Source organism: Polychytrium aggregatum, assembly GCF_025602895.1.
Source record: "Polychytrium aggregatum strain JEL109 chromosome Unknown BJ171scaffold_26, whole genome shotgun sequence".
Taxonomy (NCBI): domain Eukaryota; kingdom Fungi; phylum Chytridiomycota; class Chytridiomycetes; order Polychytriales; genus Polychytrium; species Polychytrium aggregatum.
The window spans coordinates 597,413-615,000 of record NW_026516228.1 but is presented as its reverse complement, the minus strand read 5'-3'; the positions used below and the strand labels follow the sequence as shown (position 1 = coordinate 615,000).

Below are 17,588 nucleotides of genomic sequence, written 5' to 3'. Positions count from 1 at the left end.
TCTTGATGATCGGATCGGCAAACTCGCGGATGAATCGATACGTGTCTTTGACCAGTTCCTTCGTGGTGTCGTCGACGATGGTGCCGGGTGCCTTGGCGATCACTCCTCGCAGCACAGCCAGCTGCTCGATGATCGGCTTGACCACATGTGTGAGCGACCCACACTCGAGCCAGAAGAACACATGCGTCTTGACGAACCGAGTGAGCACCGCTGCCACATCGACCATCTCGGCCGACTGCCACACCGGACTCGACTCGGCCACTCCGTCCACACACCACACAAAGTGTGTGATCCAGTGGGCGACGCTGTATCGCAGCGACGGTGTGATCTTGGCTGCGACCCTGTCCTCGAGGTCTGGGATATCGTCGTGAAAGTCGTAGATATCGCAGATGTTGATCACTGGCTCGTGCGAGAGGATCACACCGAGACATCCCTTGGCAAACACCGTGTGGAACGAGCCCGACACATGCCATGGATGGCCAGTCGATGCGTCGCCGAGGAGATAGTCCGCCACCAACTTGTGGTTGAACTTGACCTCGGTGTTGGTGGACTGGCTGCCTCGGGGACCCAATCCATTGGCGCCAGGATCGAGGACCAGACTGAGGCTCTTGAGACACTCGCGAACGACGCCGATCTCGAGTCCAAACACATGGGCGATGATCTGTGGGGTCAGAATCGACTGGGCCGTGGCGATGGCCGACACCACCGTGACCAGCTCGGCCGGATGGCTCGACTGCGAGTGGATCTTGGCGAATGTCTTGTGGTACAGCTGACCGACATCGGCGGCGCTGTCGTTGATGTCCTTGATCGTGGCGAGTGTCACTGGGCCGTCTGTGGATGCTGCATCGACGGTGTTGAGGAGCAGGTTGATCCACACGAATGTCTTGGACTGGTCCAGCAGGATGGCAACTGCCTCGGTTCGGTCCGAGTCAGTGAGAGTGTCATACACTCGCAGTCGGTGGCGGATGTACACATCGAGGTCACGGATGTTCTCCTCGCTCGAGGGTTCGATCGTCTTGGTCGGGACTCCATCGAATGCTGCCTTGATATCGTCCTCGGGACGGGATGTCAGCAGCAGCTTGAGCCACGGACGGGTCTTGTTCAGTTCGACGAACCGCACGGCAAGCAGACTGAGCAGCTGGTCGCGCGGAGAACACTCGTCGAGTGCATCCACCAGGATCATCACTGATCCCTTGGGTCTGTAGTCGCCGATGGCTCCGAGTGGATCGGCAATCACGGCCTTGAACAGGTCCGGGATGCTCATCTTGTCGAGACTGTCCTTGGAGTGGCCGATATCGAGCAGCTTGCGACCGATCGGTGAGTACCACTTGCACAGACCGTATGCGATGGTGTTCAACACCGATCGAGGGTTGTTCTTGCGGGTGTCGTTGTACTTGAGGAACAGCGCCGACACCAGCTGTGCGTTTGCCTGGAGGATGTTGGCGATCTGGGCGGCAGCGACAGACTTGCCGACAGCCGTGATCCACAGGACAGTTTCATTGGTGTCCTGGTTGACCCAGTCGGTTGTTTGGTCAAAGAGCCACTGGCGAGTGCCCTCGACATACAGATCCTCGAGTGCTTCTCCGTCCAGGGTTGAGTCGATGGGACTGAGGAGGAGTCGCAGGGCGTGGTTCTCGTTGGCAGTGAGGACAGTCGATCCACTCGGCAGATAGGCTGGCACAGTGGCAACGAGGCTGGTCTTCTTCCAGGTCTCGCGGATCTCGGGGACGAGTCTGCGGATGTGCGAGTCAGCATCTGGATGGTCAGCATCAATGGGCTGATGGATGAGACGGATGCCATCGGCAAGTTCCACAGACACACTCACTTGGTGACGGCATAGTCGTCGTCGGCAATCAGCGCCTGCAGCTTGAGCAACTCCTCGAGAGTCTGGCGCACGGTGAGGGGAGGGCTGATCTGGTGCAGGTTGGAGGGACTGGCTCTGTGGCAGTGGATGGCATCGGGAAAGTCGTTTGTGTTGGGGAACCAGTCTCTGGTGTACTTGGTGCCGTCAATCATCACACTTGACTTGATGAGGATCGGCAGGATCTGGACGGGCGAGCGGGTGTTCTGGGTCTCCTTCATCTGCTTTAGAGCCACCTCGATCTGTTCCCAGCAATCAAATCAGTAAGCATCCAAGTCAGCCCGACAGGGCATGCTTGTATCCAATACTTTCCCCCCACAAGGCGGTCGTTCGGCACCGAATCAGCTTGCTTGACTCTTTCAAAGCCAACCTCGGACAGGAGTTGCACTATGATCCTGGCGTAGGCCAGTCCGTCGATACGGCTTTGCATGGTCTGACCACCCGCAAGAGAGGACGAACCCATGAATCGTCCGAAAGCATTTTTACATCTCGATGGAGGCCCAGGGCGCTATCTGAGCTGGAACGCACCTCGATCATCGGCATCTGTCTCATGACTTTGACAAGCAGTCGTTGGTAGTGGAAATCAATGAGTGACCTATCCTCTGAGTCATCGTAACTGAGATAGTGTTGGCTCACCTGAAGCACAACTCGTGGTCAGCGAATCCAACATCGGGCATGGGCGTCCCACTCATCCAACTTTATTCCGGTGGGTGGATTCCATCCTCTCGACCGCTTCGTCCTCGATTGCAAGTCCTGCGATTGTATCTCCGGTTTCCCTCACCGTCTGTGGGGGTCAATCAGAGTGAGCCACTGTTCTTGCACTTCACTCTGCGGAGTGAGATCCTCACCGATCCGGCCTTGCTGATGCTCTGGGTGTTTTTGAGACCGTCCTGCTTGAGGAAAGCATCAAGTCCGTCTGGCGATGACAGTTGAACAGGTCAGCCAGGGTAGGATCCCGCCTGTCACAAATGGGGCGTTGATGCATACCACTGGCCGACTTGGACTTTACGACGATGTTTTGACGAAGGAGGAAGACGGCCCCAAAGCCCGTCTGGGCGGTCGTGTCGCTCTCTGCATCACTGATCCTGGCTGGTGTTGCCATGTGTTGCGCCGACAAGTGAGCACCCTGGAACCCTTTGAGCACCAAGTTCGTCCCTGCCATTTCTCCACATGACCTTAATATGATGCCGATTCTTTGGGCAGAGGCGCACCGTTCTCTCGCCGGCCATCACATCGAGCCTATCCTTGCCCGATAGCGAACGCACTCTGCTGCCCCCGGGTTGTTCGTGGGCCTGGCCTGGGCTCGCAGCGCGCCCGACCCCGGCCCCAGCGCGCCCTGAACACCCGTGCCCAGCGCCCAATGGTCCCGTGTCTGGCCAGCCTGTGGCTGGCGGCCCTGCTCCCAACTGCGCTCGCGACAAATCCGGCCGAAATTGGACTGGCGCCGACGTTGAAAAAAACAAGGGCGGTTCTTTCGGGGGCCTGGCCACTGCGCTCCTGCCAAAGGTCTCTCTCTCCGCTCTGGCCTGAGCCGCTCTTTCTCGCCTCCTCCAGCTCCCCCCCCCCGCTGTGCTGCGTCGCTGTCACGCACACATGCTCAACGACATCGTGGATTCTGTCTACAGGGTTGCTGCCTCACCTATAGTCAATCTGGCGTCCAAGCTCTGTCAGCCCAATTCCGCCATGGGCTGTGCTGAGGAGGGCGGTCATTCCTTCCCGTCCCTTCCCACCCCTCCTCTGAAGAATGGCGTCCGGCCGATGAATGAGGGTATGGCCTGCGTTGGTCCGCGTTTCTGTTCGTGTGCCTTCGTGTCCCATCAGGTCATAACCCGCTGCCTCGATTTTTTGCGTTCGGAATCCATCGCAGCGCTTGCCGATTTTCTGAGATGACATTCATCCCTTTCGATATTCGCCTCTCACAGACATGGCCGCGACGCCCAGTCCGATTCGGTCGTCGTTTTCCACCCTCTCTGAGCCATCTACACCATCCATGCGGGCTAAATCTCGAGTCACCTTCGCGAGAGATGATGTATGTGCTCGCAACCGCACCTATTGCCGCTCTCTCATGCGTCGGTCCTTCCCGACAAGGAACCGCCAATGGCTCTCGTGACGGAGCTAGGTCATTCACCAGCACAGAGGGTGCTGCTATTGTGGCTGATTCAGGATTCGCCCTATTTCGCTTGCTTTCCGGCAGGTTGTCGAGGAATTCCGCGACAACGATCCCGTCAGCACGCCTTATCGATTGGGTCTCGCGCCCATGAATCCTTCGCGCCGCCTGTCCCCGAACGGCGAACATATCCTGTCCTCCATCAAGAATGGCACAGGAACGATCATGGTCGATGAGCTCATGGCGTCAACCGTTCTCCTGGACAAGGTTGCCGTCCGGGTCCCACGCACTCCAGATGTCCGTGTGCATCAATCCTCCAATGACTCGAGTGACACCGAAGAAGGTGAAGGTGAAGACGAAGGTGACGATGCCGTTGAAGTTGGAGTTGAAGATGATACAAGGGTTGAAAAGCAAGGCGATAACGGCGTTATTGACCAAGTGGCGGATCCGGATGAGTGTGCGGCTTCCCAACTGCAAGTGTCTCCGTCCGTCCGCTCCTCAAGCGCGCAGTTCCTCCTCGATCTTGGCTTCAGCTTCCCCACAGCTTCCGGCAAGGGTTCCGGATCGAGCCCGACTCTCTCACTCCTCACAAGGTCCTCCGAGTCATTCAGGATGCACCCAACACCATCTCCGGTCAAAACCGCCACACGGTTCCATCTCCCAGAAGGCGCTGGCCTTGCACCTTTCCACGCACAAAAACGGGGTTTCCCGTCCTCTTCTATCACGTATCAGGAGCGCCAGGAGCAGCTCATAGATCTCCACAACAAATACGAGGCCCTTCAGCAGTTTCGACTGAGCATGGCGGCTGATAGCATCGCCGCCTCGGTGGCGACCGAGCAATCGTCCTCTGAGCCTGATCTCTGCTCTCCTTCCCACAAGGTGCGCAGAATGACCATGATTCCTGTTCCAGATCTTGAAAACAGGTCTTTGCCCCTTCACAATGTTGGTAGTCCCTCTGGCGAGCCACGACTCGATGGTGCTCTTGCAACCTCGATGGAATCGGCCGAAACTCAGCCGCCTCCAACAGCGACGAGCAGAGTGTCATTCACCATTCCCGGTTCGTATATCGCATGCCCCACCGAGTCCTTTCCGCGACTCGTCCTCTTTCCGCATCGGGTTAATCTGGTTGGTATCCAACTACGTGTCCAAAACTGATCTTGGCGAATATCCCTCCTATTCAGATCTTGACTCGAGCGCGGGCACAGTAAGTGATGAGAGTGATCTTCATGGGCTGTCGCTATGGCCGATGATGGAGTCATTTCTAATGGAGCAATTTCTGATGAATTGGCTCGCTTCCCTTGTCAGGCCATCGGTGTGATGGCGAGTAGACCGTTGAGCCCACCGTCCTCTAGCTCCTCCTTCAAGACTGCGACACCCCAGTTTCATACCCGCCATTCCCCGGACACTGGACTATCCGCACCGGTGGCTGCCGATTCGATGTCCGTCTCCCGTCGGGCTATCTTGACGCCATCTGCAAAGCCACACCGCAAATCAAAGCGCATTAGCCCTTCCTCGATTCAACGCGCAATCGACGCTTTCTCCGAGACGCACAATCGACAGGGCGACAGCACTGTGTCCCTCCAGCAAGTTGAAAAGCTTGTCCCACCTCCTGTCGCTTCTCGACGCAGCATGCTCCCGAAACCAAAGAGAGAGTTGGATGAGCCTCAGCCACCTTCGTTGAAGCGAGCATTCACGGATTCTCTCGCCTCTGAATCCGCCGCAAAGTGCCATGTCCAAACCTCTGCTCTGTATAGTAGCGGTGGCTTGGACGGGGGAATGGCTCGATCAACAAGACTCAAATACCAGGAGGACTTGAATACGCCAATCGTGCGAAAGCACCTCCGCAATCGGGTCGTTGAGGTGAATGGCGGGGGTACTTCGACGATCCCGAAGCTCAAGCGGGCCCGGACCCGCTGAGGACAGACCAGCCCGCCTTATGCTTTTCGGCTCCTCGATTCGGAATTTTGGAAGATGAGTTTCCTATTGTTAATGAAGCCGTATTGATCGGATATTTGCGTGATGCTCCCGCGACTCCATGCTCGCCCCTCCCACAAATACAACGCACCGCCTTTGACACAGCCCTGCCTCCGCGCGAATTGCTGCGTCCATCGCGGACCACGGACTTGCACACCCCATCCGTCGATTGCTGCATGTTGTCCGATGTTCTGCCCCACCTGTTCATCGCAAGAAGACATGCCTGGGATGAGGGAAGACACAGGGCAAAGAGCAAAATCGCTGTGGACCTTGGCGAGGGGATTTCATGGAGTTCGGGCGCCTTCTGATTCACACCATGCAACCCACACAGTCCACACAGTCCACACAGTCCACAGCCCCAAAGCCATCCATGTGTGAAAGTGCCCTCACAAATATCAGTTCGCTGCAACGACAGGGAGATGCCACGTGCTTGATTCCGTGCGATGCTTGTGACACAGAACAGCGTGCACCTCGCCCAAGCTTTCGGCTGCCTCACTCTCCAGACGAGTCTTTCTCTGCTCCATCGTGGGTTGCATCGCTTGCCTCCACCGTCCCGAGCAGCCATGAGTGAGCAGCGGGCCGCCGTCCCCCCTCCTCCTCCTCCCCTCGACCACCACAATGCCTCCCAATACCAACGTGATTTGGACTCAATCAAGGCTCTGATCGATGCCATGACCTCCGACCTCAATCCACAGGTCGACTGGCTGCTCTTCTTTGAGCTCCTGGAAGATATCAAGGATGTCGACGTCAAGCAGTGGATGGCACTCGATTCTATGAAGAGCAGGATGTTTCAAGCCAGCCCTGGTGAGTGCCGCTGTGCATTTCCTGATTTTCTGAAGTGAGGGGTCAACGATGTCGATTCCGTTGCCACTTTCGCTCCCCTCGACAATCCAACCGCCTCCACTCACCCCTGGCGGCGCTATCCTGTTTCCATGGCCCACACTCCTGCAGTCGTCTCGGACTATTGTCTGAGCATATTCGAGGCTCTGATGAACCAAGGCAACGCATCCATTCGGGACAAGGTCATCAGCGATAACGTCCTGTCCTTCTTCTGGACCTTTCTCCACGACCCCGTATGTGCCGTCTGCCCGGCTTGCAGTTGCTTGTCTGGCTGGCTTGCCGCTATCTTTCCGTCTTTCGGCTATCTAACTGCCTCCCTCCCTCCCTACCTTCCTCTCTGCCTCCCTCCCTCTCTGCCTGTCTGCCATATTCCGTATCTGCTGACTCTCCATGACGTTTGTCGGGGCAGTTCTCGGCTTACGAAAACAAGAGCCGCCTGCTCTACCACATCGAGAACTGGTGTCTCCGAATCCGCACTGAAGTTGGAAAGAACCGTCTGATTGATTTCATGGAGAAGCTTCGGGAGGAGTGTGCGTATCCGGCTCGAGTGACGTGCGCCGTGCCTCATGTCCCCCGCTGCAACTCAAACCTTCGGCCCCCTGTTTCTTCCAGACTGGCCATGACATCTATCTAACCTGCCTCTATTGCCCTCTCTCGACCCATCAAATAGCATACGAGGTTCCTTTCCCTCCCCAACCAGTACGTAGCAACGCTGTCGCTCGATTTGTGTGGATGCCTGTCGCATCTCGACTAACACACTTGCTCGCTCCCCAGTCAAGGATCCAGCCCTTTATTGATGAAAACTGGGCTCCACCGCGCAACTCGACTTACGCTTCCCACCGCACTGCCTCGATCAATACCTTCCCTGAGTCTCCGCCTCTCGAGCCCGTCAGCAGCCCAATCACCGCCAGTATCGTCCATTGCCTGTGTAGGTATCGAGGCTGATGTCACCGTGGCCGTCTCCATTCCATTTCACACCATTCCACTCGAGTTCCCATTTCTTACAAATTCCTGTCATCGACGTTTCCATCTAGCAACGGCAATCAATGACGTTTCACCTGAGCTGGACTGGCAGGCTGCCTTTGCTGTCGTCGATCTTGTCGACGGAAACTCGAACAGGTAGCCATACCAAGACCTAGGGCCTAGACGAGCCCTCCATTCGTGGCCGCCATGTTTTCGAGCTCCATATCGCTCTCACACTTCCCATGTCTTGCGAATATGCTGACGTTGTTGGTCTCTCCACTGCGCATTTCCCGCCCGCGAACATCAAAGCCCTGCTGTTTTGGATGCCATCAGGTTCATTCGGGAGAGGATTCTCTCGCCAAATTCTCGTAAGCTTCCCATATCTGCGCAAAATGCATCTGTGAAACTTCTTCGCTCAACCCAGTTTCGCTGGAGATCAGCCAAGGAGTCTGCTGCAGTCAACACTGATGTCATGACATGCGGGATAAGCTGACACTCACCCGGCTCGCGTGCAGAAATTGTCGAAAAGGCACTTTGTATTCTGGACATTTTGATATCCAACTGTAAACCCAGCTTTCGCAAGCTGGCCTTGAGCTCCGAAAACGTCACGTTCATGAAGAACTTTTTGCTGACCAAGGTAACCATTTCCCCAGCGCACTGTCACTCCGAGTGCGTGTTGACGCTGATCTGCTTGTCGTTTGCCTCAGGGCGTTCTCCAACCCCATTACAGCATCCTCGTGAACTACGTTCAAGAATGGCTGCAGCTGGTCGGCGACTCCACGGATGAGTACCCAGAATTCCTGGCCCTCGCATGCGAGTTCACAAGTATGCGCTCCTGCGTGCCTGCGTGCCTGAATGCCCCTTTGTGCCTCCTTGGTATTTGATTGCTGCAACTGACTTGGTCATCCCACCGTCGCTACATATCGGTTCTAGTCCCGAACAATTCCGAGATCGACTCTGTCCGTGTTGCCCATACCGCAGGCACGGGTTCTGCACACGGCGACTTTTCCTCTGCCGCGGTTGGACCCTCCTCAAACCCCGGACCATCGGCCATCGTCGGCTCGGCAGTCGTTTCCCCTACGGGTGTATCCATAGGTCCATCTGGCCGCGTTGGTCACGCCTCGACCGTTGATCCACCAGAAGCTAGCGGCCCTTCTGCGGTGGACACATACTCGCACGTCAGCCCGGTGGTCTCCAGCGGGGTCGTGCTCGGCAAACCCCGACCGCTCTCGCTTCATCTTCCGGAGCCGCTTGATCTAGCGCTTTCCGACCTCAATGCTCTCAGCTTGCAGTCGTCAGCCCAGCCCGGATCGACATCGGTATCGGTCCAGCCTCCCCACGACCCAAGGGCTTCAGAGGGTGCTTCCTCGGCGACGGCGCCCGTAGCCCGTTTTCCTGCGTCCCAGCCCTCAGACCCTGCTGTAGTGCCATCAGCGCCATTCACCACATACGCCCCAACACAGCAGGCGGCCTTTCCGGCCCTCCGCCCCACCCCATCTCAAGGAACAGCGAACTATCCGGATCCTACTCATACGCAAGGCCCGGTTATATCTCAGCAGCACTCTGGCAACGGTGTTCACTACCATTCGAACGACTCGCGCGAGGAAGTGAGATCGAGCCCCGTTTCCAAGCGCGTAAGAGCCCCGACTGTTGCTTCTTTACTTTACTCTTCCAAGACTGACTCCCAAGCTGACCCCACGGCTGCATTCATCGGCATCGTATGACTGTTTGTTTCGCTCTCTAACGCAAAAGCATTTAGTCTTCCGCAGCGTCGACCTTCAAGGCACCAAAGGAGAGCAGACAGCTGTTCTACATTGCCGCGGACCTCCTCAAGCTCGCTATCGAGAAGTATGAGCAGCTTCGCAACAATATGGCTGCGATGGAGACCCATGCTTCCTCACAAGAGGCTCAGAGAAGCTTGGTGAGTGCCCCGCTCGCGGCGACTGAGGCTGCAGTTTGGGATTGAGACAACCCTGCTATGCTACGATCCATTCGATCCGCGGAGACAGTTACCTCGCTGCTTCTCCCTAATCAAAGTGCATCCATTGTCTCTTCCCGACCTGATGCAAACCTTCATCCGATCAGACCAAGCTTATATACGAGTGTCAAGCCATCCGCGACCAGATCTCCATTCTTCTCTCAAACCAAAACTGCCCCGGATACGGTGGGTGAACGTAGCCCTGTCGCCAAAGTCAGCGGTGGTCGATGCTGCTCGCACGTTTGATGCCGAAACCATCTGGCATCGTCACACTCATTCAGATATCCTGTTGATCGGTACTGATCGCAAAATGATGTCGTTTTCGATCCCGATCACAGAACGCCTGGTGGATATCGACAAACAGCTGGATTTGTCCCTCGCTGCATGCAAGTCGCGGTTCCCGTCCCTCTACCCAAGCCCAGCCATCAACCAGGGCCAACTGCAGGGACTTCCCCAGAAGATGTATCCGGTCCATGCTGTCCCCAACGCTGTATCCGCGAGCCAATCACCTTATCCTCCTGGGCAACAGCAACGCGGCTTTCCTGCCCAGCAGGCCCATCCCGCTCCCCTGGCCGATGCTCAATCGCCTCCACCCCCACCACCCCCGAAAGATATCAGCCTCCAGCGAGACAACACTCGGATGCCGTCAATTGAGGAAGTCATGGCGACATTTGAGCCCAACGAGTCTCGCGCGGTTCGCTATATGGTGTACGCCATCCAGAAGCGACGAAGCGAGAATCCGGATGAGCTGAGCCTCGATCGTGTCGGCGATGTTTTTACGATCAGTATCATATACGGCGATGGGTGGGCGCAGGCCACCAGCCAGCGTACCGGGCAGACCGGCATGGTTCCTATCAACTTTTTCGTCCAAATGCCCTAAGCCCCTTGGAGTTGCCTCCTGCTCTCCAATGTGCGGTACAGCATGGGCGCCACCGAGGATTACCAGTGCCCATTGAGCCCCTCCGTTTTTTTGTTTTTTTTTGCAGCCGACCGTTTTGCCTTCCTCCCTGCAACCTGACTGTTGACTGCTAGGCAACCAGACCCTATTTCGCAGCACTGGGCTCCAAAATAAAGTGATCACTATGACCTTGTATTGATTTAACCAGTTGCCCTGGAGCTTGCTACTGGAAGCTTCCCACTATTGCCATCCCAAATCAGCCATTTACATCGGCTCTCCAGGTTTGGCGGGACTGTCTTTGCGCACAGTTGTTGTCTTGCTCAGAGCGAATATATTGTTCTTCATCCACGGATCTACCAACTTTTGCATCGGAAGAACGTGACAATAGAGCATCGTCGCCATGGGAACGTTCCAGGGTTGCAACGTCGCCGACGTGTACCTTGAGGGTAGATCTGAGCTGGCCAGTCCCAGCATCCCAAGGCTTTATGGAGTTGTCTGGAGACCTGAACACGGCTCACTGGAGGTGCTTGGTGTTCAAGGCCATTTGCCGAGATTCTTGAGTGTATTGATGGCACGAGTATAGCCCTGGTCAGCCGACTTGCGGAGCCAGAAAACGGCAGTGTCGATATCCTTGTCGACACCAGAGGCTTTCTTGTAGCAGTCGCCGAGGAAATATTGTCCGCACCGATTGCCCTGCTCGGCTGACTTGCGAAAGCATTCAACTGCCTTGGTTTCATCACTAGTATCTCCTTTCCCCATGAGATAGTACACACCGGCCATCCACTGTCCGTACGAATTGCCTTGGTTGGCCGATTTGCTGTGCCACTCAAATGCCTTCTTGTGGTCCTGCGACACTCCCCAGCCGTGGTAGAAGCATTGTCCAATCCAAAACTGACTGTCACTGTGACCCTCATTGGCGAGCTGTGCGAAAGTATCCACTGCGGTATTCCGATGCTCTACGATTCCAAATCCTCGAACCATACACACGGCCATAAGATGCTTGCACAACCAGTCGTGGTCCGATCCGAACTGACACAACTCAAAAAGCCTGAGGCCGAGATGCGACCGGGACTTGGTGTCACTGGATCCAGCCAAGCATTCGGTTTCTCCGAAAGGGAACTTGGCCGATCTGTTCTCTCGAATGATCTTCACGCCCTTCTGCTCGTCGCGCTCGGTTCCCCGGCCAAGATAGTGCATCCATCCGACCATGTGCGTCGCGATCGACTTGAGGGTCGGGTCGGTGGGCTGGGTGCTAACCTCTTGCCAGTGGCTGAGAGCATCGACGTCGCTCTGATCGACGCCGTGGCCGATGAGCGAAAACCAGCCTCGAAGGAGCACGATTCGAAGCCGAATATCGTCGTTGCCTTGATTGCTGACCTTTGAATACCACTCGATGGCTGCATCGAAATCCTGATAGACACCTTCGCCATTCTCATAGCGGCGGCCGAGAGCGACTTGAGCCTGAGGTATCCCCCGTTCTGCAGCACTGCGATACAGCTCGAAGGCCTTGATGTGATTTTGGTCGACGCCGCAGCCATGGTGATAGCGGTCGGCCAGGTGGAACTGGGCCATCGCGTGGTTTGCATCGGCTGCTGCCTCGAGGAGGTGGAAGATTCGCTTGCGAGCGTCTTCTCGATCGCACCGCTTCAGCCGGCGTCGATTCAAGTCAACCTGGAGGACCCTAGCCAGAAAAAATAACGCGGCAGTATTGCCCAGGTCCGCTTGGGCGACGAGCCAAGATCGGTCTGCCGAGCCTGCATTTTTGCACTGCAGCGAGAGGGCGATCCGGTCGCTGCGTGCGAGACTGATCCGCAGCTTCCCATTTGGATGAAATAGCCCTGCAACCCGACACCAGTCATCGAGGCGAGCCAGCTTGGAGCTCAGGAGAGGTCGAACTCGCCTGCACACTTGGAGCAGGATCTTGATGGTGCTGTGTTCGAGTGCGGCCTGGAAGCTGTCGTTGAAGCAGACAATCGTGAAGATATCTGGATATAGGAGAACTGGCCCTGCAGTGTCAGCGGAGAAAGCGACGATATTGACAGCCATGGTGTGCGGTGGGATATGAGATGCGAAAGTGGTGATGTCGCCGAGCGATTTGCAGAGGTGAGGGCATCAAAAGGGAGGATGGATGCCAAGACCGGACAAAACCCGAATTCGGCGGGATTGGCTTCCTGCCCGCGCCTTCTTTCTGCATCGCTCGGAGGCTTCCCTGATCGAAAACGAGCCTGGGATGGAGAATATCCAGCTCGAGCCCAAGACCATCGACCAGGTTCTACTGGCCCAGCAACACCATCGCCAACAAACCCCTCCTCCAGCCCCCGTCCTCCAAGTCCTCGAGCCATACAGATCCGAGCACGACCATTTCACAGTCCCCAACCCGCATTGGACCTGCGCCGGCGGCTTCCAGAGCCATGGCATCTTCATCAGGTTCGCTGGTGGCACTTGTTTACCACGGTCCCCCTCAATTGCTGATCCTCATTCGCATTCATCTGATAATCGCCTCACACTCTTCACACATCCATTCAGCTACCAACCGTCCACCAACCGAATTGCAGCCTTGATGCTTCACTCAGCACTGAGCGCTGCCCCCGGTAACAGACAGCACCCCTCCCATGTCTACCTGGATGTCCACTGTCTCGAAAGCGGACTGAACTGGGAAGATGGCTTCATGAACGGCCAAATCCAAGGTCATTGTCGTTCTCCTTTCCGAGGCTGGACTCGAGAGAGCCAAGACTACTGGCACCCGCCCAGACAACCAGCTCCTCGAGGTGAGTGTCGTCGATCGAGACCAACATCACCATCGCCATCCACTCACCGATGATCCTGTCCCAGATTGAGCTGGCTCTAAAGCAGATGAAGGAGACCCAGAACACCCGCTCGCCCGTCCAGATCCTGCCGATCCTCATCAAGTCAAGTGTGATGATTGACGGCACCAAGTACACCAGAGACTGGTTCCCCAACACAAACGACTTTCCCGATGCCATCCACTGCCACAGAGCCAGTCCCTCCAACCTGCACCAGATCAGCCCTCCCCTCACCGTGCGCCAGACTCTCGAGGAGTTGCTCAAGCTGCAGGCGCTGATTGCCGACGACGACTATGCCGTCACCAAGTGAGTGTGTCTGTGGAACTTGCCGATGGCATCCGTCTCATCCATCAGCCCATTGATGCTGACCATCCAGATGCTGACTCGCACATCCGCAGACTCGTCCCCGAGATCCGCGAGACCTGGAAGAAGACCAGCCTCGTTGCCACTGTGCCAGCCTATCTGCCGAGTGGATCGACTGTCCTCACTGCCAACGAGAACCACGCCCTGCGACTCCTCCTCAGTCCCATCGACTCAACCCTGGACGGAGAAGCACTCGAGGATCTGTATGTCGAGGGCACTCGCCAGTGGCTCTTTGACCAAACAACCGACTGGGTCAACCAGGACACCAATGAAACTGTCCTGTGGATCACGGCTGTCGGCAAGTCTGTCGCTGCCGCCCAGATCGCCAACATCCTCCAGGCAAACGCACAGCTGGTGTCGGCGCTGTTCCTCAAGTACAACGACACCCGCAAGAACAACCCTCGATCGGTGTTGAACACCATCGCATACGGTCTGTGCAAGTGGTACTCACCGATCGGTCGCAAGCTGCTCGATATCGGCCACTCCAAGGACAGTCTCGACAAGATGAGCATCCCGGACCTGTTCAAGGCCGTGATTGCCGATCCACTCGGAGCCATCGGCGACTACAGACCCAAGGGATCAGTGATGATCCTGGTGGATGCACTCGACGAGTGTTCTCCGCGCGACCAGCTGCTCAGTCTGCTTGCCGTGCGGTTCGTCGAACTGAACAAGACCCGTCCGTGGCTCAAGCTGCTGCTGACATCCCGTCCCGAGGACGATATCAAGGCAGCATTCGATGGAGTCCCGACCAAGACGATCGAACCCTCGAGCGAGGAGAACATCCGTGACCTCGATGTGTACATCCGCCACCGACTGCGAGTGTATGACACTCTCACTGACTCGGACCGAACCGAGGCAGTTGCCATCCTGCTGGACCAGTCCAAGACATTCGTGTGGATCAACCTGCTCCTCAACACCGTCGATGCAGCATCCACAGACGGCCCAGTGACACTCGCCACGATCAAGGACATCAACGACAGCGCCGCCGATGTCGGTCAGCTGTACCACAAGACATTCGCCAAGATCCACTCGCAGTCGAGCCATCCGGCCGAGCTGGTCACGGTGGTGTCGGCCATCGCCACGGCCCAGTCGATTCTGACCCCACAGATCATCGCCCATGTGTTTGGACTCGAGATCGGCGTCGTTCGCGAGTGTCTCAAGAGCCTCAGTCTGGTCCTCGATCCTGGCGCCAATGGATTGGGTCCCCGAGGCAGCCAGTCCACCAACACCGAGGTCAAGTTCAACCACAAGTTGGTGGCGGACTATCTCCTCGGCGACGCATCGACTGGCCATCCATGGCATGTGTCGGGCTCGTTCCACACGGTGTTTGCCAAGGGATGTCTCGGTGTGATCCTCTCGCACGAGCCAGTGATCAACATCTGCGATATCTACGACTTTCACGACGATATCCCAGACCTCGAGGACAGGGTCGCAGCCAAGATCACACCGTCGCTGCGATACAGCGTCGCCCACTGGATCACACACTTTGTGTGGTGTGTGGACGGAGTGGCCGAGTCGAGTCCGGTGTGGCAGTCGGCCGAGATGGTCGATGTGGCAGCGGTGCTCACTCGGTTCGTCAAGACGCATGTGTTCTTCTGGCTCGAGTGTGGGTCGCTCACACATGTGGTCAAGCCGATCATCGAGCAGCTGGCTGTGCTGCGAGGAGTGATCGCCAAGGCACCCGGCACCATCGTCGACGACACCACGAAGGAACTGGTCAAAGACACGTATCGATTCATCCGCGAGTTTGCCGATCCGATCATCAAGAGTGCACCACAGGTGTACAACTCGGGGTATGCATTCACACCGAAGGAGACGGTGATCTACAAGACATATGCCAACCAACTCGAGGACAAGATCCCGTTCCTGGTCACTTGCGGTCCAGCACCCACCTGGGATCCGTGTGAGATGACGCTCACAGGCCACTCGAGCCAAGTGAACTCTGTGGCAATCTCGCCCGATGGCAAGTGGATCATATCTGGCTCGAAGGATAAGACCATCAAGGTGTGGGACTCAACTACTGGCCAAGTGAAGCACACCCTCAAGGGCCACATACAAGCTGTATACTCCGTGGCAGCCTCACCCAATGGCAAGTGGATTGTCTCTGGTTCCGAGGACAGGACGATCAAGGTGTGGGATATCATCACTGGCCAGTTGATTCACGAGCTTGAAGGGCATATAGATAGCGTATACTCTGTGGCTATCTCACCCAATGGCAAGTGGATTATCTCAGGCTCATATGACCGGACCATCAAGGTGTGGGATATCAACACAGGTCTATTGAAACATACCCTCGAGGGACACAAAACGACGGTATGGTCGGTGGCCATCTCGTCCGATGGCAAGTCGATTGTCTCTGCCTCGAGTGACAAGACGATCAAGGTATGGGATGCATCCACGTGGGAGTTGAAGAACACTCTCGAGGGACACACAGACAGAGTGTTCTCTGTGGCAATCTCGTCCGACGGCGTGTGGATCGTCTCTAGCTCTTATGACAAGACCATCAAGGTGTGGGATGCCACCACTGGCCAGCTGAAGCACACCCTCAAGGGACACACAAACTATGTGAGCTCTGTGGCCATGTCGACAGATGGCAAATCTCTTGTCACTTGCTCATATGACAAAACCATCAAGGTGTGGGATGCTATCACTGGTTTGCTGAGGCACACACTCATGGGGCACGTTGAAAGCGTGCGCTCTGTGGCGATCTCACCCGATGGCAAGTGGATTGTCTCCGGCTCTTATGACAAGACCATCAAGGTGTGGGACGCCGACACGGGCCACTTGAAGCAGACCCTCGAAGGACATACGGATTACATAAGTTCTGTGGCAGTATCGCGTGATGGCCAGCTCATCAAATCCCGTTACAACGACGGTACCGAGATCAACTGGACCCTCCGCGATAACGAGTTTGTTCCCTCCAACCAGAATCCCTTGGATTTGTTTCGTGTGTTTGCCTCTCGTCATTCGCCCAACTGGGTACGATTTGGCAGATCACAATGGATTCGCCACGACAAACACACCGCCCAAATCCCGCACTCGCTTCTCGGTGACTGGATGAAGCGACTCCCGTCACCTCGCGATGGGATAGTATTCTTCTCGTTCCAGCTTCCTTACCACCCCGTTATCATCCTGGTAAGACTCTACTCGCTCGGCTTTCTCTTCCCTTCGCTCAACTAACCTCCCAGCCGTTGCAGCCAATCTACCTGGACCCTCCAGAGATCCGACTCAAGGCCGCAACCGATCGCGATGCAAGGACCATCGAATCGAGTTAGTCCGAATCGCTATAATCTTACCCCTCCCCAACCCTTCTAACAAATCGAACAATAAATGAAGGGAATGTCCGTTTGAACCCCTGCTATCGGATTCAGGAGTCTGGTGAATGTGATGAATTGATCACGCGCAATCGGCGTTGTTCCCTCCCCAAGCAGTTAGGAAGCTCGCCACGGGCTGCCTGTCGCCTCATCTGCTGGCCGATCACCATCGGTAATGATCCAAATGTATTCGGTCTCATGCTCATGGTTTCGCAAATGCCACGACTCTCGATGTTTCGGCGATTACATTGGTCGCTGAGGGTATCGCATCTGATCCGAGGAGAATGTGGTCTTTGGTTCGCTCACAGGCACACCATGTCGTTTGTCCAGGACACCCTTGATGTCGACGTGCCGCCCTTCGAACATGCCTTTGCACTCGACCATGATCATGTGCAAACTGAACTGCCAGAGTGCTGCTCTTGCTCGAACCGAATGAGATAATCAGCGATGACCTCGCCCATATCATCTGCATCATCTTGGAGAACA

The 17,588-nt window shown here is 56.2% G+C and overlaps 4 protein-coding genes across 4 annotated transcripts; 3 read left to right on the top strand and 1 right to left on the bottom strand.

Annotated features, from left to right (window-relative positions):
• Positions 1 to 1,966: 1,966 nt before the first annotated feature.
• On the top strand, positions 1,967 to 3,177 carry BJ171DRAFT_511248 (uncharacterized protein). Its single transcript, XM_053111559.1, has 4 exons — positions 1,967 to 2,103; positions 2,390 to 2,415; positions 2,498 to 2,645; positions 2,710 to 3,177. The coding sequence occupies exons 1-4, from the start codon at positions 2,030 to 2,032 to the stop codon at positions 2,792 to 2,794; spliced, it is 333 nt and encodes a 110-aa protein (XP_052965317.1). The 5' UTR covers positions 1,967 to 2,029; the 3' UTR covers positions 2,795 to 3,177.
• Positions 3,178 to 3,424: 247 nt separating this feature from the next.
• BJ171DRAFT_511243 (uncharacterized protein) lies at positions 3,425 to 6,116 on the top strand. The gene is made up of 5 exons (XM_053111558.1): positions 3,425 to 3,629; positions 3,784 to 3,890; positions 4,056 to 5,025; positions 5,150 to 5,172; positions 5,274 to 6,116. The coding sequence occupies exons 1-5, from the start codon at positions 3,455 to 3,457 to the stop codon at positions 5,883 to 5,885; spliced, it is 1,887 nt and encodes a 628-aa protein (XP_052965316.1). The 5' UTR covers positions 3,425 to 3,454; the 3' UTR covers positions 5,886 to 6,116.
• Positions 6,117 to 6,274: 158 nt separating this feature from the next.
• On the top strand, positions 6,275 to 10,825 carry BJ171DRAFT_155268 (uncharacterized protein). The gene is made up of 13 exons (XM_053105835.1): positions 6,275 to 6,746; positions 6,894 to 7,015; positions 7,192 to 7,312; positions 7,453 to 7,481; positions 7,557 to 7,710; positions 7,817 to 7,901; positions 8,055 to 8,113; positions 8,261 to 8,382; positions 8,453 to 8,570; positions 8,679 to 9,379; positions 9,505 to 9,666; positions 9,831 to 9,909; positions 10,062 to 10,825. The coding sequence occupies exons 1-13, from the start codon at positions 6,386 to 6,388 to the stop codon at positions 10,601 to 10,603; spliced, it is 2,655 nt and encodes an 884-aa protein (XP_052965315.1). The 5' UTR covers positions 6,275 to 6,385; the 3' UTR covers positions 10,604 to 10,825.
• Position 10,826: 1 nt separating this feature from the next.
• Positions 10,827 to 12,764, bottom strand: BJ171DRAFT_155205 (uncharacterized protein). The gene has a single exon (XM_053105834.1). It carries the CDS (start codon positions 12,665 to 12,667, stop codon positions 11,156 to 11,158), a length of 1,512 nt encoding a protein of 503 aa, XP_052965314.1. The 5' UTR covers positions 12,668 to 12,764; the 3' UTR covers positions 10,827 to 11,155.
• Between the last annotated feature and the right edge of the window lie 4,824 nt (positions 12,765 to 17,588).